Here is a 24,172-nt window from a genome sequence, read left to right on the forward strand (position 1 = left end):
AAAGTATCCCTCATTGGAGCCTTTTGGAAATAATGGAAAATTTACTGCCTCAACACAAGGTGTGTTATAACCATTTTCCCAGTGTATCAGTTAAGATGATTTGGACTGCTGGTAATATAATTAAAGACTTAAATAATAGAGACATTTATTTCATATATGAAGTTCAGAGGTAGGGGATTCCTGGGTGTATTTGCTGATCCACTGTTTATTGGCTGATAGCACCTATGAAAGGTACAGAGGAAACAGATCAGGAGTAGTAGAGACATCCTTGTGACCACAGTTCACATCTGATACCTGTGAAAGGAGGGGCAAGGGGAAGAAGAATTAGGTAGCAAGAGCATTAGAATATCCTGAGGCTCTGAGAAATCCAGAAGCAGCCTAACAGGGAGTTTTACTAGAAATAGTGTCCACAGAACAGTCCCATGTTGGGCAGAAATGACTGAGACCCCGTGTCCCTCTCTGCTCAGTGAGTGAATGGCTATTGAAGAGCTTGACCTCGCCTCAGTTGCTGCCATGGATTGTTTACAGCCAGGGGTTGGTCAGCTTCCTGTGCTCCATGCAAATGAGCAGTAAGCTCTTTCTGTAACAGAGATCTGAGGGCCATCTCTCGAAGGCTGCCACGCCGACTTTAATTCTGCAGCACAGTGATGCCATACAGGATTCAGGTGCTTTCCACATCTATGTTCTGTCATGCCTAGCATATTGGTGGTCTTCAGATTTACTTCATCATTGTCTAAAATGACTATTAAAACCTCATGTCTTCACACAGGTACATGAGCAGAAAGGAGAGCATATCCTTGCATGCTTGTGTTCTTAGGGAAGGAAGATCTTTCTTTAAAGCAGCCAAGCCCATTTTCCTGTCAGTCCCATAGGCCAGGTTTGGGTCTCATGCCTATGCTGAAGCTACAATGGAGAGTAGGCTATTCTTTTCTTTTTTTCCTAGCTTTTTTTTTTTTTAAAGACACATTTATTCAGCGTCATGATCAGACTATTACATTTAGCAATCAACAGCATGGGTGCAAAAAAAAAAAATCTACATTAAAACCCTTTGTTGGAATGCTTTACACTTTCCACAGAACAGAAACTAAAATAACCTGTTATACAATTAGTCACAAATACAGTCCTCGAGTTTTTTTTCCCATACACATGAGTATTGTCTAAAACATGTCTTCTTTGTAGCAGCTAGGCCCTGCGACCACTGTGCTTGGCTGAGTTCACAAATCTGTTGTAACCTGTAGCTTCCCTGTCACTTCTCTGGCTCTCCTCTCCTGCTAAGCTTTGTTTCCTGGCAGTAATTAAAACTTTTGCCACTGCCATAGCTGCTGCTGCTGCTGCTGCTGGAACCACCAGAGCCCCCTTGGTTTCGTGGTTTGGCGAAGTATTGGCCTCCACCACCATAAGGGCCAGAGCTTCTGCCTCCAAAATTGCCTCTTTTCATGGGTCCAAAATTTGAGGATTGATTGGTTGTAATTGCCAAAATCATTATAGCTTCCGCCACCTCCAAAGTTGCTTCCATCATTACCAAATCCATTATAGCCATCCCCACTGCCACCATAGCCACCACCACCTCGACTGCCACCAAAGCCACCTCGACCACTGAAGTTTCCTCTGCGACCAAAGTTGTCATTCCCACCAAAACCACCTTCACGACCACCACCAAAGTTTCCAGAACCACTTTGACCTCTTTGGCTGGATGAAGCACTAGCCATCTCTTGCTTAGAGAGCGCTTTCCTTACTTCACAGTTGTGGCCATTCACAGTGTGGTTTTTTTTTTTTTTTTTTTTTGTATTTTGAATGACAGTCTTGTCTATAGAATCATGGTCATCCAATGTTACAAAAGCAAAACTCCTCTTTTCACCACTGCCTCGGTCAGTCATGATCTCAATCAGTTCGATTTTCCCATACTGTTCGAAATAATCTCTTAGATGATGTTCTTCAGTGTCTTCTTTAATGCCACCAACAAAAATCTTTTTCACAGTTAAGTGGGCACCAGGTCTTTGAGAATCTTCTCTTGAGACAGCCCTCTTTGGTTCCACAACTCTTCCATCCACCTTGTGTGGCCTTGCATTCATGGCTGCATCCACCTCCTCCACAGTGGCATATGTGACAAACCCAAAGCCTCTGGAGCACTTGGTGTTCAGATCTCTCATTACCACACAGTCCGTAAGTGTTCCCCATTGCTCAAAATGGCTCCTCAGACTCTCATCAGTTGTTTCAAAGCTCAGACCTCCGATGAAGAGCTTCCACAGCTGTTCAGGCTCTTTGGGAGACTCTGACTGAGACGTGACAGCGGTGGGAGGGGAGACTTTAATGATGCTTACTCGGCGGCGTCCACGGGCAGAAAGGAGTAATCTAACGAGCGTATCTCTTTTTCCTAGCTTTTGAACTGAACCAGGGGGTGTTGGTTATGCCAACAAATAGGAGGACGGTGGTGGGGGTGGCTGTTCAGTAGATAACCCACCAGTGTCTGCCACCCTCAATATTGCTAAGGTGGCACTTCATAATTTTATTCCCAGAAATTCAGACAATAGAGGTCATAAGTTGATTACTGAATTTATGACTTGTTACACTGGCAGGTTATTTTGTTTATTTTGCATTCCCATCCCACCCACCAGCCAGAGAGGAAAGTTCTATTACAGTCTTTCATATATATGTCTTAAATATATATTTTTATGTACGTGAACATAGTAGGCGCATGCAACTTTTCTTTTATTGTTGCCGTGGTCCACGGTTTACTAAATGTCTAAGTGAACAGATCTCCCACCATATTGTTGAGACTGATCTTTCAAAAGGACTTCTGAAAAGTCTGATCGCATTGACTGATGTTTGTAGTTCTGTCATTGTTTTTTTTTAATTTTTAATTTTTTTAATAAACATATAATGCATGTTTATCCCCAGGGGTACAGGTCTGTGAATCGCCAGGTTTACACACTTCACAGCACTCAACATAGCACATACCCTCCCCAATGTCCATTGTAAACTTTGAATTTACTACCCACCAGTTTCTCTAGTGCTGAAAACAATGCCTATGGAACACAGTAGAAGCACAGTAAATATCCAAGCAATAGCATGGAGGACCATAGGGGAAGGGAGGGGAAATGCAAAGGGGAGAAATCAGAGAGGGAGATGAACCATGAGATACTATGGACCCCAAGAAACAATCTGGGGGTTTGAGAGGGGATGAGGGTGGGGGGAGGGGGTAACCAGATGATGAGTATTGAGGAGGACATGTGCTATGATGGAGCACTGGGTGTTATACTTAACTAATGAATCGTCAAACACTGCATCAAGGACTAAGTATGTACTATACAGTGGCTAACTGAACAAAATTTTAAAAAAAGAACTGTAGACGTTTTTAAATGGAGGATAGCAGATAGGATCTTGGGGAAGCTGTAGCACTTGGACTGGACACAGAATGATGAGTCTCATTTGGCCTGGCAGAGAGGAAGGAGAAAGGGTTTGCCCAATGGGGGTCGAACCAGTACCCAACAATGTGAGTAACAGCATCAGGATTGTGGTGAATTAGCATCATATAATGGGTGATGGGAGAAACAGGGCAGAAGAGGATGCAATATTTTTTGAGCACCTATTGAAAAGGAATCACAATACTAAGGATTGTACAGGCATAACTGAGGTTAGCTGAAGCCTCCTCATACTGTCTCCTGTGTCATTCATTACATGCTCAGTGATCTGCCTTCACTCTGTTCTAGTTTGGATGCAGAAATCAGTATTTCTTTGAGTTTCTAAACAACCAAGAAAACCCAATTCACTCACAAAAGTTTTGCCAATTAGCGTAAATCACAGTTTCTTGACATCAATACCGTAGACATTTTGGGCTGACAAGTCCATCATTTTGGTGTTGCCCTGTGCATTATAGGATGTTTATCCCTGACTTCTACCCACTAGATGCCAGCAAGAGTCTTGCTGCCTAGGAAGGACAACCAAAAATGTCTCCAGACATTGCCAAATGTCCCCTAGGAGGCAAGTCAACTCTGTGAATCACTAATGTAGGTAATACCAAAGACAGGAAGGTTGGTGGGGGTTTTATGTTGAACAGTGCACAAGAAAAAATATCTTTTTTTCATCTTGCTGAACTCCCCCTTCTTGGTTTTTCTGCAGTTGAGTGTAAGGTGGTGTTTCGCCTCATCTATTGCAAGGTTTCTCAACTATGGCACTACTGACATTTGGGCTGCATAATTCTTTGTTTTGGGGGGCCATCCTGTGCATTGTGTGATGTTTAGGAGCACCACTGGGCTCAACCCAGAAGATGCAAATAACCCTCCCCTGAGTTGTGAAAACCAAATCTGTCTCTAGACATTGTCAAACTGACCCTGATGGAGAACACTGATGCAGATTATACTGACAACAGGAAAGTTGTGGGGGTTTTATTTTGCACAACCTATAAGATATCATTTATAAATCCTCTTTTTGGGGGGCATCTGAGTGGCTCAGTTGGTTAAGTGTCTGCCCTCTGCTCAGGTCTTGATTCCAGGGTCTTCGGACTGAGGCCCATGTTGGACTCCATGCTCTGTGGGGAGTCTGCTTCTCCCTCTTCCTCTGCCCCTCTCTCTCTCTCTCGCTTGCCCCCCCCACTCTCAAATAAGTAAATAAAATCTTTTTTAAAAAAAACCCTCTTTTCTCCTCTGAAGTCCTTTCTTCGTTACTAGGCAACTGGTTTTTGTTGTTCTGTTTTTGTTCTTTCAGGAATTGTCCATCTCAGCACTAGCAGTTTTGGGGCAAAAAATACTGTGTTGTGTAGGGTGGTCCTATAGATTGTAAAGGTGTTCAGCAGTATCCCTGACCTCTGCCCTCTAGCTGCCAGTAGCATCTTCCCACCCTCTCCCTCAGTAATAGACCAGTGCTATCTCCGCATAATGGTTCAATGTCTGATGGAGGGAGGGCCAAAAATGCCCCAGTTGAGAACCCTTGTTGTATCTCTGCTTACATTTCTCCATACAGTGCTCTTCTTTTCAGTTTCTTCTTTGAGAAAAAATGTATGGTTCTCTCCTCTCTTTACACATTGGTGTTGTATTACATATTAGCCACTCAAAAATGCTAACGATTGTTGTGAATTTTATCAAGAGATATTGAGGCCTGTATTAAGAGCCTAGAAGCCAGACTTTAACCTCAAACACCTATACCTAGAGTATTTGCCTCTTTGTTTCACTTAATTTCACTGACTTTTGTAGTCACAGATGGGGATGCTGGGAAAAAAGATGGTTGCATTAATATTTTGTTTGCCCGAGATTGCAAGGCTTGACTAATTCTGTTTTCACAAACATTGAATTTAAGATTTAGCATCATTTGGAGGACTTCTTATAGTGTGAGAAAGTTCAGATTGCCTCTAAATAAAGCATGCAAGATAGAATTAGAAATTAGAGGAGTTAACTAAAATTGGTTCCTCTGGCAAAAGTGTCATTTGGTCAAGTTTTTAATGTTTTTCCCAGTATGTAAGATATATTTTAATTTCACATTGATTTTTCTCATTATGTATACATGAAGTTTTGGCCTTTTATAGACAAACTGAAAAATAAAATGTGACAAAAGAATATAAAGATACCCCATGAGTGACATTTCAAAAATCAATAAAAATGCAGATAGCACTATTCTGGTCATTAAAAAGTGTTTCATCGTTCAATTTGTTAAGTAACTATGTGATATTCTTCCTAGATCAGAAAATAAAGTGTTAAAAAAACAAAAAAAATTTAAAAAGGAAGTGTTAGTAAAGGCAGGGTTATACAATTTTGGTTCTAATATAGAGTTTAGTGGTGAAGGGGACCCCAAAATTATTTAACCACCCCAATTTCTTAGTGAAGAAAGTGATCACACATGCAGAAGGTAAGTGACTTCCCCAGAAGTTTTAACCAGTGGTAAATGATATGAGTTTTATGAGGATCTGATTTCTAGCAAGTCAGACACCATGCTCAATTAGTCACATCTATCTGAAAAAACAGAATTGTGGAATCTTTTAGAAGGTTGAGCATTTTTTTTTCTAATGATTTTTTTTTTTAAATTAGGGAATGACAGTGGAGATTTCTTTACAGATCATTGTGGCACTAACTGCTGGGGGAAAATAGAATATTTGACTAGGATAAACTTGATGAAAAGTATGTTTCAAATTAATGTGACTTTTTAAAGCAAGAAAAGCACTATTGTTGTCTGCAACCAGTCTTTCAGAGGAGACGTAGATGGACATGGCAGGCTATGAAAGAAACCATACCAACATGTAAGTGGTGCCTGGGTGGCTCAGTCACTTAAGCGACTGACCCTTGATTTTTGGCTCAAGTCATCTCAGGGTTGTGACACTGAACCCTACATTGGGCTCTTCACTGGGTGTGGAACCTGCTGGGGACCCTTTTCCTCTCCCCATTTGCCTCCCCCTTTCCCTTTGTCCCCACCCCACTCTCCTCCCCCTTTCCCTTTGTCCCCACCCCACTCTCCTCCCCCACACTCATGCACTCTTTCTGTTAAAAAAAAAAAATCGCCCAACACATAACATTTAATTTTTTTTCCAAATAAGCTCTTACTCTCTCATTTTTCAAATACTTTTGACTTTATTAAGGAACATAAATGATATTGAAAGTTCAGTGTTTAAGAATTGGCTAGATGTCTTTAAACTGCCAGGTCTTCAACATATCTTCAGTTTTCCAGGATCATAACACAACTCTTCAATGTAGATATCAGTAAAACTATCTGGTTTTTCCTGGAGATTTCAGTTTTTTTCCTGTGTCCTTTTTTTGTTTGTGCATTTTGAATCGCTCAGCCATTGTTAGGAGATCTTCAGGGACACTCTGATTTGCTCGTTTCAGAATTTTAATCAATTCGATGGCAATCTTCCAATCATTCTGAGTCATGAGGGTGACTGATACGCCTGTCCTCCCTGCTCTTCCTGTTCTTCCCACTCTGTGTACATATTCTTCAATATTGCGTGGGAAGTCGTAATTATATACGTGTGTGACATCATTAACATCAAGACCTCTGGATGCTAAATCAGTAGCAATCAGTATTTTCACTTTTCCACTTCTAAAGTCCTCCAGTGCTCGTTCACGGTCATGCTGCTCCCTGTCGCCATGCAATGATTGCACTGGTATGCCCTGGATGCTCAAATCACTTGATAAGTCATCGGCAACAAGTTTTCTGCTGACAAACACAATGACTTTGTCGTGGGGTGACAGACCCTGTAAGAATTCTTGGATAAGAGATCGTTTTTCTTCTTCTGTGGTAACAATTACATTTTGCTTCACTGTATTAACAGCAACTAGATCCAGAGTACCAACATAAACAATCATAGGTTGTTTCAGGTAAGACTGAGCAAGTCGACGAATGGTATCTGGCCAAGTTGCACTTGTCATAATAGTCTGGCGGTCTGGGCGCACATCTAATAAAATCTTCATTATCTGGTGTTCAAACCCCAGATCTAGCATTTTATCTGCTTCATCTAAGACTAAATAGGTTATGCTTCGTAAGTTGACAAAGTTATTCATTTGCAGATCATTCAGTCGTCCAGGAGTTGCAATAATGATATCTATGCCTTTGGTAATATCTCGAATTTGTCGTTCTCTACTTCCACCACCATATATACAAACACTTTTAAGACCTTTATATGAATACTTAGAGCATTCAGCTTCCACCTGAAGAGCTAATTCTCTAGTGGGTGTAAGGACTAGCATGCCAGCCCCATTTCTTTCCTCTCTAGGTATTGGTTGATTATTGAGATGAATAAACCCAGGCATTAAATAGGACAATGTTTTGCCTGTTCCAGTTTGAGCAACTCCTATAAGATCTATTCCTTTTAGAATAATTGGCCATGCCTGTGACTGAATGGGTGTTGGCTTTTGAAAACCTGCTCGTCTAATGCTTTTCATAAGTTCAGGGTAAGGATGGAAGGCATCCTCAAATTGCCAAGTAGGGTTGGGAATGGGGCGCTTTTGGCCATCTTTCAAGTCGTCACACATTATGTCAAAGTTTTCCTTTCTCCACATATCTACTTCAGCTTCAGACAACGAGCTCGTTGCTTCAGATTCTACATAGAAGTTTTTCTTAATTGGTGGTAAATCTGCCCATTTTCTTTTTTCCCACTCTACAACTTCTGCTCTAATTTGGTCCCAGTCTATCAGTGGTTGAACCTGTTTAGCACCAGTGTTATCTGGGCGGAGCTCTTTTCCAGCAGAGGCCTGAGGTGCGGCACTATCGACGCGGGACTCTGAATGGTGGCCTCGTTCTTGTTTTTTAACAAGAGCATCTATAGTTGCTTTGGCCTTTGCTTTCATGTCCTTTGTGCCAAAAATTTTTACCTCTGCTTCACAATCACCTTTTATGATCTGTATTTTGGTACTTGTTGTAGCCTGGATATCTTTTATCTTTGATCCACCACGACCAATCACCACTCCAATCATATTGTTCTTCAATTTAAAGCAGAGAGGTGGCTCCCCGGGGCCTGAGGCTCTCACCTCTGTGTGGCCGGCGGGGCCGCTCCATCCTCTGCTACTTCTGCCCCTTCCACTGCCACCACTGCCACCGCCAACCCTGCTGCCACTGCCGCCACTGCTGCTGCCACCAATGCCGCCTCCACCGCTGCCGCCACCACCGCCACCGCTGCCGCTACCACCGCCGCTACCGCCACGGCTGCTGCCGCCGCTGCCGCCACTGCTGCCACCCCTGCCATCCTGGCGGGCCCTGAAATCTCTTGGATTAGGCTCTGCCTTTTTCTGCTGTGGAGCCCAGGCCATTACTTGGTAGGGCGAAGGCGGTGTTGGCCTTCAGCCTACCTAGAGTGGGAAGACACGGTCGAGTCTTCCCTCCTCTCAGGCGCTTGATCAGCAGAATATGGCGCTGGTGGGTAGCTATGCAGCCGTTGAGAAGGAATTGTTCTGTGACGTAGTGGCACGGGTTTCAATGGGCTGGCCAATCACAGGACTCCGGGCTGGCGCGAGGGGGGCAGGCACCTCTGACGCAAAATTTAAAGTGACACTGTCACATGACCCGTTGCTGGCGATAGTGACCTAATAATATGATTAAGTAGTTTGACCCCGGGTTTCCGCACCGTAAAATTACTTTTCCCTTTCCATTATAGTAATAAAAAATAATTATTACTCTATTCTTTGGAAACAATTCATTAAGTCTAGCTGACCCTCGTAGGCTCACCAGCTGTTTAAATTCATTTCTTTCCAATGTTTTGTAGAAACTAATGTTCTTTGTGATGTATTTGAAAAACATTGCTCCGGATGAATATTGATTGTCAAATGAGGTTTTGTTTTTTTTTTTTTTTCACTTGGTGGTTCAACAAGACTTATTCTGACAGAACACATTGCAAGTCCCCCATACTTCTTTATGAATTATACTAGGAGTTTTAAAGCATTCCCAATATATTTTAGTTCATTAACTGTTAAAAAGAGAAATTTGTTTAGTCAAATGTGGCTTTAACTTAAGAATATATGTATTTCCCTATGTTTTCATCTTTACACTAACTAATAGTATGTATTACAGAAGCTAATAATCCTAGAGGCATTGGATGTGTCAGGGTCACTTTGTTTTTCTCCTTCATTAAAGAGAGAATGAAGTTGAGGCCCTGATATCCTTAAGGACTTGACAGAGTACTTTATACTGAGAGTATAAATTGAGAACCTTTTCTTAGCTTATAGACAGGGGCTCTCAATGCTCTACTGTAAAGTGACTTGTTTTTGCTCATTTTGTTTCCTGTGGGTGATACAGGAGAAGAGAAGGAGCCATGGTAATGAAATGAAATAGTCTTATACTGAGAAGTGTAGTCATGTACAAAAGCAGAGCACTTTGTGGCAGGACTCAGTGTATTCAATTATTGAGACTGAAGACTTGTGCAGGTATTATGGGTACTGAGAGAGATTATGGTTTCAGGGTCATTCCCTACCATTGGAGAAACTGATTGTCACCTAAATTAAAGGCCACCAGTGCGATATTCTTTGTTTCAAAAATCTCTGGAACAGGCTTATCTCCTTTCTGAAATGTTCCCCTTAGATATTTACCCTGTGGGTTTTGGTTTGGTACCTTAGTAACTTACTCTAAAAAAAACCAGAGCACAAAAGTATAAAGTTGTCAATTAGATGCATTCTAGTGGAACAGCTGGCTAAGAGTTTCTTACAGAACAGAGGGAGACAAAAAGTGAAGGGTTGGGGTTTCTGATGAAGTATATCTGAAGATAGGTAGTGGAAGAGAGGATTGTGCTTAAGACATTCTTCACCATTTTACTTAGGGTGGTTCCCAGTACTTGAAAGGCAACAATAAAGGAGTGAAATATTATAGACAGTAAATTGAGATAATTTTAAACCACTGTGATTTCCATAAAATTGTCCTGTAGACAAGTTAATGTTGAAGTCCTAAAGCATTCTTTTTTTTTTTTTTAAGATTTTATTTATTTATTTGGCAGAGAGACACAGCGAGAGAGGGAACACAAGCAGAGGGAGTGGGAGCGAGAGAAGCAGGCCTCCCGCCAAGCAAGGAGCCGGATGTGGGACTTGATCCCGCGACCCTGGGACCATGACCTGAGCCAAAGGCAGACGCTTAACGACTGAGCCACCCAAGTGCCCCCCTAAAGCATTCTTATAGGTAGGACTTCCTTAGAAACAGCTCTGATCATATTTTATTTTATTTTATTTTTCACAGATTTTATTTATTTGATAAAGATCACAAGTAGGCAGAGAGGCAGGCAGAGAGAGAATGGGAAGCAGGATCCCCACTGAGCAGAGAGCTCGACTCGGGGCTTGATCCCAGGACCCTAAGATCATGACCTGAGCTGAAGGCAGAGGCTTAACCCACTGAGCCACCCAGGCACCCCTCTGATAGTATTTTAATTTAATTTTCTTTGATAATTTAGAGCAACCTAGATTTGGGGGATTCCAGTTGGTATTAATAATTATAATAACTATAGTTGATTTTACATCTGTACAGCATTTTATAGTTTATAAATACCTGTAGAAATGGTCTCTCTGGATGCTAAGCATATGGCCATTATTCTATTCTGCAGGTGCAATATGGCAAAGGTTGCTTTCATCATTAAACACATTGGTTTATTTATTCTTTGCACAGAACTTTGTAATGTAGAGTCTAAAGAAGTGGCAGAGGTACGGGGTAGTGGTCAAGAACACAAGAGCCTAAATAACTGGGTTCTGCTCTTAATTCTGTCACTTATTATCTGTGGGTCCTTGAGCTAATTTCAAGCTTCTTATGCCTTGGCTCTGCTCTCTGTGGAATGACACAGTAATACTTATGTACACAGAGATACACACAGTTACACTCCTTGGTGCATAGTAGGAAGTCTCCAAATCTCAATAAACTATATTACAGAAATTGTAGATGTGTAGAGACAATTAGAGGAGTTCCCAAATGTTTGTCCAAGATTTTTCCTGATTGAATTTCCTCTGTCCACATCAAAATGAAAATGAGGGTAGTAAGAATTTGTTCATAAATCTAAATTAACTCAATTTAAACTTTTATTTATTTTTAAAAAAAGATTTATTTATTCATTTATTTGACAGACCAAGATCACAAGTAGGAAGAGAGGCAGGCAGAGAGAGAGGAAGGGAACTAGGCTCCCCGCTGAGCAGAGAGCCCTATGTGGGACTCGATCCCAGGACTCTGGGATCATGACTTAAGCCGAAAGCAGAGGCTTTAACCCACTGAGCCACCCAGGTGCCCCCAATTTAAATTTTTAAATTCTAACAGCTTACTTGCTTTTGTTGGGAAAATATCCTTTAGAAAGTGAAATGAGGATCACAAATGATTTTTAAGGATCTCTACTATGTTAAAAAAAATAGGTAAAACTAATGCCTATAACCAGATTTGATTTTGAAATGTTACTTGTATGTGAAACCCAAGAAATTGGTAGTACACATCTAGCAGAATAGCAAATAAACACAATGCAGAATGCTATTAGGTAATAAACATTATGGCAAATCATAAAGTCTAGGAAACTAGAGAGTTGAGGCAAAGCTCTCCAAGGGATATAGGTCTGTTCTTTCACTAGGATGTGTGGAATTACAGATAGGAGGATATTAAAGTTTTAGGGGAATAAATCAATGTAGCTTTGGGGAGGTGATGAGGGCAGCCTGGATGACCAGGACAGAAGATTTGGGTTAAAGACAAAGAGGACATGGAGAAACATAGTTAGGGTCAGGGGAAGTGAAAAGGGAACTTTCAGGAACTGAAAAGACAATCAAAGATGTTTCAAATTACTATGGTAAAAAAAAATGGGAGGGGGAGGAATGAATCTAGAATGATGTTTTCTTGACGCTGTCAGTATTACAGGAAGCAGGGCTGTATGGGGAAAGCAGGATGCAATGAAGTGAAGAATGGGGGCTGGGTCTGAAATATTTTAAGTATATTGAACTGAGAGACTTGAACAGAGTGTGGCAGTGCTAATTCAAGCAAAGAACAGCTAAAATGAGCAGGGACCCAAGTAGCAACTAATATTTTTAGTACTAGTATATGGCAAACATGTAAAATGCATTGTTTCACTTTACTCATCACAGCAACTCTGTAATAGGTGTTTTCCTCCTTTTCCACGTGAAAACATTGAAAACTCCTAGCTATCCCATAGTATATCCAAGTTCATGCAAAGGTATGGTATAACTTAGACAAATTTAGATCCAGGTCTGATTAGCTTCAGGGCTGTTCTCCCTCCACTACAGTCCCATCTGTGGGGAAAATATGCTTGATTTAGTGCCTGATTGTAGAGATGGAATGAAAGGAGCGTTTAGTCAAAGATTACTCAAACTGACAGTTTGAGGACTCCTCAAAGAAAACAATCGTGGAGCTGTTTGGCAGGGAAGTTGGAGGGGAAGTCATTTATAGGGCAAGAAGAGTTTGGTTTCAGACATGTCTACTTTGTGGAGGTTTGGGGAAATGGAAGTGGAAATGTGAAGTAGGACTGGAGATTTGGGGCTCTAGTTCAGGTAAGAAGACCGGAGGGAAAATAGAATAATCAGCATAGAAAGTAGAGTTGAAACAGAGAAGGCATATTCTTCAGAGAGTAATGGAAACAGAGGGTAGTGGAAAACAGGTTTGAGAATATCTTCAGGAATCAGAGAAGCCATGTAATCAGATTATGAGAAGGGAAGGACAGGGAACCAAGCGAGGAAATAAGAAAAATTCAAGAGAATAAGAAGAGAGCATTATAGTAGGAATTAAGGCAAGAGAACAGGTAAAGAAAACCTGCCAAATAATGTAAAATACGTCATGGAGGACAAGGAGTAAATAAACAACTGAAGGTGGGAGAAGGAAATTAGCAATGACTTTCAAGAAGGTTTTTATGTGCCACGGCAGAGAAACTCATATTGCTAAGGAAGCAATGGGAAGAGAGACAACTGGACCACTGGGGAGCCCAGCAGTGCTGAGGAGAGAACTTTACATCTTGTACCAAAAGCTGAAAGGCACTGTCTTTTTAAACATGGTTTCTAGGAAACCAAGATTTCATGGGCAGTTATTGGGATTGTTCTGCTAAGGATCCAGTGGATTTCAGTAAGATTACTTACCATGAATATTGGAAGGAAATGCACTTTAATAGTCTTTCAAAATACAAGGAAGTGTAGGATGAGGGAGATAATCACAAGAAAACAAGAACCATTCATTAGCACTTTCAGAAAAGGGTCTTTATAGAAGGAGGAATAGGGAGTACTAGGTGTTCTTTCAAGGAGACTACAGTGCTATTTATAGCTACCCATTAAACTTTTCTCTACCAAATTTGGTTTATTCTCCACAGAGTGGGGGAATGCATTATTTAGGTATATGAAGAAATGAGGTAATTGATGTAATTTAATCTCCTTTGAGCACAAATGGCAAAAAAAAAAAAAAGAGAGAGAGAGAGAGAGAGAGAAGAAAGAAAGAAACTGTGAGTTGATTAGCACCTGCAATAAGCCCTGTTGGAGAAATTCTTGCTTACCAACCACTTCCTATGGAAATTTTAACATACTGGTATGAGTTTTAAGGAGGGCGACACTTCTGATCTTCTGTTGTTTCTATTAAACTTGAACTGAGAAAAAAATAAAATAAAATAAAAAGTTTCAATTATCCCGTGGCTCTATTTTGAGTCATTTGAAGGGCTTTGTAGGACCATTTCATTTCTGATAGCTATGATCTAGGTAAGTAGAAAGAAAAACCATTTTCTACATAATTTGCATTATATACAGAAGCCAAACAACAATCCATAAAATCATAGAACTCCTTAGAAACTGACTTGGAAAAGCATCTCTTCTAACCTTCTCATTTTCAGGTGAGATATCTAACACCTATAGCAGCTTTGTCCAATGGGGACATGGTGTGAGTCACACATACAATTTCAAATTTTCTAGTAGCCATCTTAAAAAAATAGTAAAAGGGGGAGACTTCTGACTCTGGACAAGATGCTATAGACACATTTCTCCCTATTCCTTTTGCTTATTTATTTTATATATAAAACAAGACTCTGAAATCTGAAGAGAAGAAGGCAGACCAGCTAAGGATTTTGGAACTTAAGGAATGACAAAATGGTAAGTTCCCTAGATTTTTTGTTTTGTTTTGTTTTTTTGTTTTGCCTCCTTTGCCTCCTAGATTGGGTGCTGGAGAACCCTACAACTCAGAAACACCCACAGGCACAGCCAAAAAAAAAAAAAAAAAGTCCCATGTAAAACCTGTTCCTTTAAGCCAAAAGACCAAGAAAGGAGCAGCCTATCAAGAAATAAATTTTTCTGATAATAATATCCCTGCTTTCTTGTTGCAGAATATAATAACGACAACAACACAGTGCACTTGCCCTGCCCCCATTAACAAAGGCTTAGTGCGGAGCCTAGATTTCCATCCATATGCATTGGTAACGAGATGCTCCTACCTTTTCTTGCTGCGGTGATGTCCAAGAAGACCAAGTCTTCAAGACTGTATTTTCAGCACTGTGCAGAGGTGATGAGATGCCCTCTCACACCTAGCATCTCTTTTCCCACCATTATTATCAATAGAAACTCTGTTGGGGAACCTGAAGTTCCACACTCACCTAGCAGTAATGTGGCATATCTTACTTAATTCACAGCATTTGTGAAATCCCAGTGGGAACATGGGCTCACAAATCTGCGTGGTAGTAAGAAGGTAGGACCCAACTTTTTCTAACATTATCATTCAGTGCAGGCTTACAAAATTGGAGATTTAAATAATACTGAAATTCTCATAGTACACAAACATGTTAGAATTAAAAATCACCCATCATATCCAGAATTAGGATGAATGAGGATGAATGAGGAAGAAGACATGAACAGATACCAACAATGAGAAGAAATGGGAAATGGAATTATCTTAAAAAGATTTAAAGCAAAACATCATTTTTTAAAAAAGCTTCAGTGAGTGCTGTGAAGTGTGTAAGCCTGACAATTCACAGACCTGTACCCCTGGGGAAAACAATGCAGTATATGTTAATAAAAATAATTAATAAAAAATTAAAAAATTAAAAATAAAGGACCAATTAAAAAAAAGCTTTAGTGAGCACTTCTCAACAAACTTGAAACAAACAAGAAAAAATTTTTTAACAAAAAGTAGGAGATACAAAGAAGAACCAAATAGAAATTTTAAGACTGAAAAAATAAATAAATAAAAATAAAAATAAATTTTAAGACTGAAAAATTCAATGATCAAAATAAACTCCTTTTATGGGCTTAATAAAAGAATGGAAATGAAAGAGGAATGAAGTAGTGAACTTAAAGATAGAACATTAGGAATTACCCAGTTTTAACAACAGGGAGAAAAAAGACTGAAAATAATAACAGGGCCTCAGAGGCCTGTGGACAATAATAAAAGCTCTAATACTCCTTGGAATTGCAGAAGATGAAAAAGAATACGGGTATGAACAGATACTCAACAGAATGAGGACTGAAATTTTCCAAATTTCCTGAAAAGCATAAACCTACAAATTTCCAAATATTAGTAAACCCTAAACACACTAAAGCCCAGGAAATTCATGCCAAGGCAAAGCATAGTCAAATTTATATATTCTAAAGCAATGAAAAACTCTTGAAAGCAGATAGAGAGAAATGACACGTTTCCTATAGGGGGAACACCTGTTCAAATGATAGCATATTTGTCATGAAAAACCATGGAGGCCAGAAAGAGGTGGCATAATATTTTTTCACATGCTGAGAGACAAGAACAATCAACCCAGAATTTCATATGCAGAGGAAATAACTTAAGAAATGAAGAGAAGTTCGAAATATTTTCAAATGAAGGAAAGCTAAGAGAATTTATTGTCAGCAGTCCTAATGTAAAATTAATGGCTGATGCGCATGCTCTACATGAAAAGGGAATGATAAAAGAAGGAAAGGAAACAATAAGCAAAAATATGGGCTAAATATAATAGAGTAGCTTCAAATTTTATAAATGATGTTTGACATTTGAAGTAAAATTATGATAATGTATGATATCATTTTAAATGTATTAGGGGAGAGAGTTAAAACAAGAGTGGGAAGAGTAAAGGGACCTAAAAAGAGAAAGGGTTTCTTTACTTGACCATATTGTAAAATAATAGTACCCTAGACTGTGATAAGTTACAGATACATAATGTGATATCTGGAGGAACCACTCAAAAGCCGTACAAATACGTACACTCAAAAGCAGTACAGGTAACTTAAAAGGGAATTCTAAGAAATTTGCAGCTAATCCACAGGAAATATACACATGAAAATATGCTCAAAATTATTAGTCATAAGGGTAATGGTAATCAAATTCGCAATGAGATACTCCATACCAACTGTAACAGCTGTAATAAAAAAGACAAAGATAAGGTGGTGAGGATGTGAAGAAGAAATTGAACCCTCATACCTCTAGTAGAAATATAACAAAGTACGCTCATTTTGGAAAAAGATTTTGGCAGTTTTTCAAAATGTCAAATGTCAAGTTATCATAAAAGTAAATAAAGCTACTGTATGACCCAGCAATTCCACTTTTAGGTATCTATGAAGAGAAGTACAAACATGTTCACACAAAAATTTGTACATAGATATAAATAGCAGTATTATTTACAGTAGTCAGAAAGCCAAAAATAACCCAAATGTCCATTACCCGAGGAATGGTTAAACAAAACATATTGTATACATATGGTGGAATACTGTTCGATAAAAAGGAATGTGATATTGGTGAATGCTAGTGTAGATGATCCTTGGAAACATCATGTGAGGTGAAAGAAGTCAGTCACAAAATTCAATTTATATGCACTGTCTAGAGTAGACAAATACATAGAAACTAGATGAAGGTTTCCGAGGGTTAAGGGTGGATGTGGGAGGTGAGGTGGACTTGGAACTGAGGTCAACTTGGAAGTGACTGTTACAGAGTCTGGTTTTGGGTGATGAAATTAATTCATGGTGATTATTTCAAAGCTCTGTGAATATACAAAAAAAAAAACGATTGAATTCTTCACTCTAAATGCATGAATTGCATGCATGTGAACTGTAGCTCAATAAAGTGTTAAATAATATATTGATCCATGTGAATCTTCGTTTTCTGAGCACTTTGCCTGCTTTCCTATATGTGAATTAAGCGCATGTTCTAATTTTCCCCTCTGAAGGCAATACCTTTGACAAATGAGAAAACTGAGGCACAAATAATATGCTGTTTTTTTTCCCCAAGGTCCCACAGCTCCACAGAGCTAACTCAAACAGATTTCCTGGCTATCCACGAGGGCGATTAACAATAGGCTGGGGAAAGATGAGGAAGGCACGAAAAGGAAACCATTTCCAATAAACATATTCAGTTGTGATAATCTGGGATAAAAGAGGCAATCCGGTATGACAGAAGTTTTTATTGCCTTCCTCAGGGGTTTCAGAACTGCTTGTAGTTGATAAAGCCATTCAGAGTAAGGATTTGGGACAAGGGCTTATACGCAGTTCTTTGCCGTGCACATTATGACTGAGGGAGATAGCAGGTGACTTAAGTCTTCAGTAAGAATCATTGTAGGGGAAGAGAAACACAAATGACGATGTTAACAACTGCTGAATCTTCTCTTTGGGAATTTATTGATATCCCTAAATGGTAGGAGTAGAAAACTGATAGAAGAAAAGGTAACAGTCTTTAAAGGTAGATTAATTTGGCATGTTGTTCTTCTGTCAGTCTTATTATAGCATTTTATGGGTGAAAAAAGATGAATTTGATGCCATTTACTCTTTTCAACATGGCCATTACTTCAGAAATATTATCACTTGATTTTTTAATTTTGGCTGAAATCGTATTTGATATAGTTTTGTTCTTATTATGGAATCTCTGTCTCAATTTGCTGAAAAAGATTGCAGCCCCAGTGAAGTATGGCAGAAAATTAATTAATGTGTGTGGCTATTTAAAGATCATTCAGGGAGAACATCAAGTGGTATTTTCTAGACTGTCTGACTTTGATCTGAATATTCTTTGCTTGCAGTGACACAGATTTCGTGGCTGGCAGCCACGAGCTAAAACCTGGAAATTTGTAAGATTTGCATGTTTCAGGTCACACAGGCTGGGGTCCTCAAGGGTGGACCAGTAGGGAGAAGCAGCAGCTGAGGGTAAAGGGGAGGGTGAGGGAAACTAGTTCACCTGTTGAAGATGACCCCAAAAGACAGCTAGCCTTTCTAATATGCAATGTCCAAAAAGCATGTTTATCTCAGACCACGTCCAGTTACATGGTGGATAAAGGTGTTCTAATCCTATATGTCACTGTAATTCACACAACTGGCAGTACACGATGTCTGGTCTAAGAAGCTATGGTGGTTCTGGGCAACTTGCCAGTCAGAGAGCCTTTGGGATTATCCAACTTTCAGGAACAAATAATTAGTGAGGTGTCAGGACAGCACACAAGCAGGCTATGATTCAGGGAGGGACTTTGTTGTTCTGGAATATGGGAGTGTTGGGCAGAAGGAAACAGGATGTTGTGGAGCCTGTTTCCATGGGGGTGGGGCTTATGGGAGGCAGAGCCCGGGAGGTACACTTGATACTATGTCGGTGACAGCAAAGCTGATTCTAGCCCCATTGCAAAGTGGGCCAGGGTTGCAAATGGAATTTGTGTCATGATTAGGCTTTGTGATGGAGCCACATTTGGTGCATCCAGGTAGAAGTGTCTCAGAACTGTGGGCTTACACGCACTCACAGACGGATCAGCGACCATCACAGTTATGTCAGCAGTCACATGCCTTGAGATGGCATAGCATGTGAGGATGGTGAGCGGAGACTCATTGACTTTCACATCTTCTGCTTACTGTTTATATGACATACTTGGTGCCTTGGGTCCCTCTGTTATAGAGTGGGGTTAAATGATATTTATCTTCTAGGGTGATTGTAAGGGTAAGCACTTCAAGTGCATATCTGGCAAGAAAGATGGAATGTTTTCAATTCCAGCAGTTCATCATGGTGCATTGTGATAGAACGCCTTGCTACTCAGTATGGTCTGCAAACCAACAGGCTCACCTGCGAACTTGTTTAAGGAGCAGACCCTTGGGTTCCACACCAGTCCTCCTGAATCAGCAACTGCATTTTCATGAAGTGTACCAGAAAAATGCTGAGCACACAAAGATTTGAGATGACCTCTAAAATGGTTTACCTTAAGAGGTGTATCCTGCTTGTTAGCTGTTGAAAGTTGTTCAAGTTAGTTAGCTCTCTGAGTACATTTCCCCATCTGGAAAAAGAAAAAAAGTTAACATGTTAGGATTAGGAAGAGCATATGAAATAACATGTCAGAATACTTAATGGTACTCCACCAGTGTATAGACCATGCAATCTGTGATTACTAGGAGGTAGTAATAAGTAATTTTCAGGGCTTTAGATGTGGTCAACTATGGCCAGGCCTTTGGCTTTATACGTCCCTCACCATGATCCTAAAATAGATAGCAATAGAGCTTGAACTAGGTTAATTCCTTTTCCTGCCTCCCCACCTTTACTGAAGTATAATTGACTAAACTGCGCATATTTAAGGTATACAATGTGATGATTTAATACATGTATAAATTACAAAATGATTATCACAGTCAAGTTAGTTAACACATCGATCACCTCACGTAGTTAATATATACCCCAAGGTGACTGTGATTTAGAGATGACAAGCTTTTCTGTCAGGGGTAGATAGTGACCATGTTTGGCTCTGTGGGCTTCACGGTCTCTGTTGTGACTGCTCAGCTCTGTCCTTGTAGTGAGAAAGCGGCTATAGACAAGTAAGCAAATAGGCATAATCTGTTCCCCCCCACCAAAATGCAGAAAATAGATGGCATAGTAGATGAGATTAGAAAATAACAAAAGAGAAATTTGAGGCAGATCTTGGAGTCCATTCTGAGTCCTTTCCTTAAGGTCTTTTGGGGACCTAGGAAGGAAGCAGAGATGATCATATCATTGGCCATGTGTTAGAGCTGAGAAGTACGGGCTAAGGAGAAGGGTACATCTTTGGGATGAGGTGAACATTGCTTCTCATTTAACACTACGGTCATGGTGTTGGTTGTCGTTGGTTGTGGGTCTGTTCCTGGAGCAATGTTTCCTCGTTCAGTGTTGGCTTATGCTTAGAACCGCTTTAGCCCTAGTCCACTCTGTTAACAACTTGCCAAAGAGTCACAGCATAGTCCCTAGAGACCATCTGAAATAACAGAGCTCATAAAATGGTTGATTTTTCCATGGCCACACAGGAAAATCCCAGTAACCCCAGATATGAGGCTTTGGTTTCAGGGGGAACTGAGCAGCGGAGTATATTGGCATAAACCATGTGTTTCTAGTTGGCAGGCTTGTAGGGTTTCTTGTTTTGAGCAAAGAAGGACAGGGGCATAAGCATAGACCAGAGGGCACCAGGAGGACTGACCACCCTGTAGAATCAGTGTCTTAGGTTCCAGTACTTTTCTGTTAAGAGTTGGACCACCTTCATACCCAGAGGAATCAGGCAGTGGGTGCGGTCTTGGTAGTGGGGTCTCTGGGTTGTCATTTTTCTTTCCAGGGGAGTTGATTGAGATCGAGGCAGAGCCTGAGCGAATGGAAAGACCAGGCTCCAGCTCTTCAGGAAAGGAATCTGGCAAGGGATTTGGTGCCCCAAGCCAAGGCGGAGCAAACTCAGCGCAGGAGTTGAAGCCCGGGAATTAGGGAATGGGTACAAGAGTAGGAGCCAGGGGACAGCTGCAGCTCCGGGAGGCTCCGACTACCACCATCGGGCACGTACTTGCAGAAGGAAGGTTGTAAGGCTTTTCGGTTCACCGCAGGGCCCAGGAATAGCAAGTAGGGACTGGCTGGCACGAAGTCCCAGATTCATAGACATAATGTTGAGTTTTGGTACGTGCCTGGATGCTGTTAAGTTACCGTACCGTATGCTGTTTTAAATCTCATGACCTTGCCTACTCACTCAAAGATTGCTGAGGGCATTGTTTTGTGAGAAAAAGGGAAATTCACCTGCATGCACGCTCAGTGGGCTTTCGTAGCAGTCTGATTGTTGAGAGGGTTTCCAAAAAGCTAGTGGAACTGTAGAAGCTGGTTACTCTTGGGATGGTGCATTAGTCATGGTTCAGTGAGGAGGCATAAACTTCTTAAGTGGTCTTAACACGAAAAATGTGCCCCTAGGCATAAAGACTTGTTAACAAGGTATAACACTGTTAACTAAGACACTAAACAGGGAAAAAGAAAACCCTGAGCGATCAGAGGAGAAGCTACAGGAAACTGCACGCACTTCTGGGGCTAGGGAGACGGAAGGAAGAGACTGGAATTCTTACTACTTATTCTTAAGACTTAGCAGTTCAGAGGAGGGTGTCCCTGGAGTTAAAGCCAGACCTCTGAGGATGGCGCCTTGTGGCGTTTCTGAGGGGAGCGTAATGAAGCTGCTTGTACAAGGGTTGAAAAATCTGCAAACTGCATTCCGCTGCTGTCACGGAACGGCACTGCCACTGCAGTGGAGAAGAGTTGGAGAAATCCTCACAGGAAGCCGACAGGAAGGAGCAAGTCCCTCCTCCTTCCTCTAGCCCTGCAGTCCCCTCTAGAGCGATCAGGGCTCCATCCAACAAAGCAGAAATGTGCTTTGCAGAGTCCCAGCCCCCACCTCACAAACCAGGCAGGGAAGAGCAGAGGAGGTGGGAGCTAAGAGACAATGAACGGGTAACCCAGAAGGCTTTTGTGCCCTTCCGGGACTAGCACTTTGGGTTCGCTCAGCCTCTCTGTCCACTGAAATGAGAAATGACTCAGGAGAACCTTCCGAGTTTCTCTATCATTCTCCCTTCCCAGCACCCACAAAAAGTGATCCACAGAGAAATCCCACGGTGGGTGCTCCCTAGGCTGTGAATTGAGTGACTGAGAAGATGCAGTTAAGGGCTCCAGAGTCGAAAAGGAGAAAGAATGCAAGGACAGAGTTTGTCTGCCTTTACCTGGTTTTTTTTTTTTTTTTTTGTTTGTTTGTTTGTTTGTTTTTGGCAGCAAAGTGAAATTCATACTACTCTGGCCTGCACATGATCTGGTAGGAAATAAGTACAGGGCAAATTTCAGTGCAGCTGGAGCAAATGTTAGATTTTGTGACAGGAAAATTAAGGGCGCTGATTTCTGCTGGGCAGTTCTTTAGAATAACACACATGCTGGAATGTGTTTTACCTTTTTGTCCGAAATTAAAGGCAGCCAGACTTGGAACTCCATTTCACACACTACTGTTCAAAGAGAGCAACCATTCTGAGATAACCACGAGGTTGTTTACATGTTAGGGTTAGGGTTAAAGCACAGAATGGAGTTGGAGCTAATTGGGAATGGCAAGATCTAGAGGATGTGAAACCACTGACGACAGACTGGGAGTTTTGTAGAGTTGTTTAATTATTCCTGTTACAACAAGTGAGGCCATTCCAAATGCTATGCAGAGAAGCAAAGGACATACAAGTGGAGTGATGAATCATAGACCCCAGTGTGAAGACAAGAGGACGACTAACACGCTGGCTGAGGTTTTCACCTTTCTTTTTTGAGGAGCATTCAGAGTTGACCCCATATTTCCTATGTGTATTATTTATTAGTAGTGTATATGTGGTTGATTGCATCAGTTGTTTTTATAAATCAGACATTGTTAATTGCACAGTCCATTACTGTTGACCTCGACCTTTGCTTTCGAACACATCTAGTTTATCCCTTGAAAAGTGAGCCAACAAATTCAGAAAAATTACTTTCAATCCCAGACTGTGTGTAGAATAAATTTAGATCTGTGCGTCTCCTATGCTGTAATTATAGCTTTTCTTAATATATACTGCTTCCTCGATTCTCATTGGCTCTGGATCATGCTTTGTCTGACCACTCACTATGCATTTTCACCTCTGGCTTTATTTGCCTGACTGACCCTCCTCAGGTGGCAGCTGTCTGGCCTGTGCTTTTTGATCTGTGACAAGAGCAGAAGAGTGGCATTAGGCATTTCTTAAATTACCCCTCAGTAATCTCAATATAAATGAAAAGAAAGGTACTTCTGGCACCCCTGACAACTGAAGTTAAGTTATGATGCCTTGGATGATTAAACCAAGTAATAATTGCCCCCTCCAGAGCAGTATCTAAACTCTCTATATTTTTGATCTGCTGCATATCACACTACAGTGTATCAGGAATAGGTGTAGTTGCAGGCAAAGCGGAGAAGCAAAATCCTGTAATTCTTTAGGTATTAGGGAATCCCTCTTCACCTTGTGTTTCTGTATTTTGAGAAAGCTGGGGGCATTTCTTTCTTTATTTTTTTAGGAACCACACAAGATTATTGCCAGAATTGTTAAAAGCGTAAACGATGTCAGAAGTGGGCGATGAAATTTCCAAGGGAAGCAGAGATAGCTGGGCTGGTGTCATAATTGCAAGTTAGGTCTGCCGCGGGAAGTGTCATTCCTGAAAGGAAAAACCAAAGGTTATACACCAGCAAATGGTTGGCTGGACTGGTCAGATTGCCTGGAAAGGTTAGGAATTACTGGCTTCAACCATGTCCATGGGAGAAGAATGGAAACTACAGAAGGGTATACAGATAATAAATATTTTTTATTTGATAACTTGGTGCTACAAATAAAACCTTGTGGGCAGAAATAAGGGGAGACAGGTGTCTAGAAGGGTATAATTTTCTCTGCATATTTGCCTGCTTCTTGACAACATTGGCTAATAGGTAGCAATAGGAACTAAAGCTGAGTAGATTTCTGAGGTATGCCGGGTGAGCAGAGCTCCTTTATAAAGCATCGTAGCTGGCTGCTTGAAGTCTCAAGGTCAAGACTGCTAG

At 40.8% G+C, this 24,172-nt stretch overlaps 1 protein-coding gene and 1 long non-coding RNA gene across 2 annotated transcripts in view; one reads left to right on the plus strand and one right to left on the minus strand.

Moving 5' to 3' along the window:
- Positions 1 to 24,172, plus strand: part of LOC309856755 — a 385,485-nt gene that overhangs the window by 326,470 nt on the left and 34,843 nt on the right. The gene's annotated exons all lie outside the window — the stretch shown is intronic.
- On the minus strand, positions 6,567 to 8,862 carry DDX53 (DEAD-box helicase 53). The gene has a single exon (XM_082716468.1). The coding sequence runs from the start codon at positions 8,727 to 8,729 to the stop codon at positions 6,690 to 6,692; it is 2,040 nt and encodes a 679-aa protein (XP_082572594.1). The 5' UTR covers positions 8,730 to 8,862; the 3' UTR covers positions 6,567 to 6,689.

Source organism: Mustela nivalis (assembly GCF_964662115.1).
Source record: "Mustela nivalis genome assembly, chromosome: X".
Lineage (NCBI taxonomy): Eukaryota > Metazoa > Chordata > Mammalia > Carnivora > Mustelidae > Mustela > Mustela nivalis.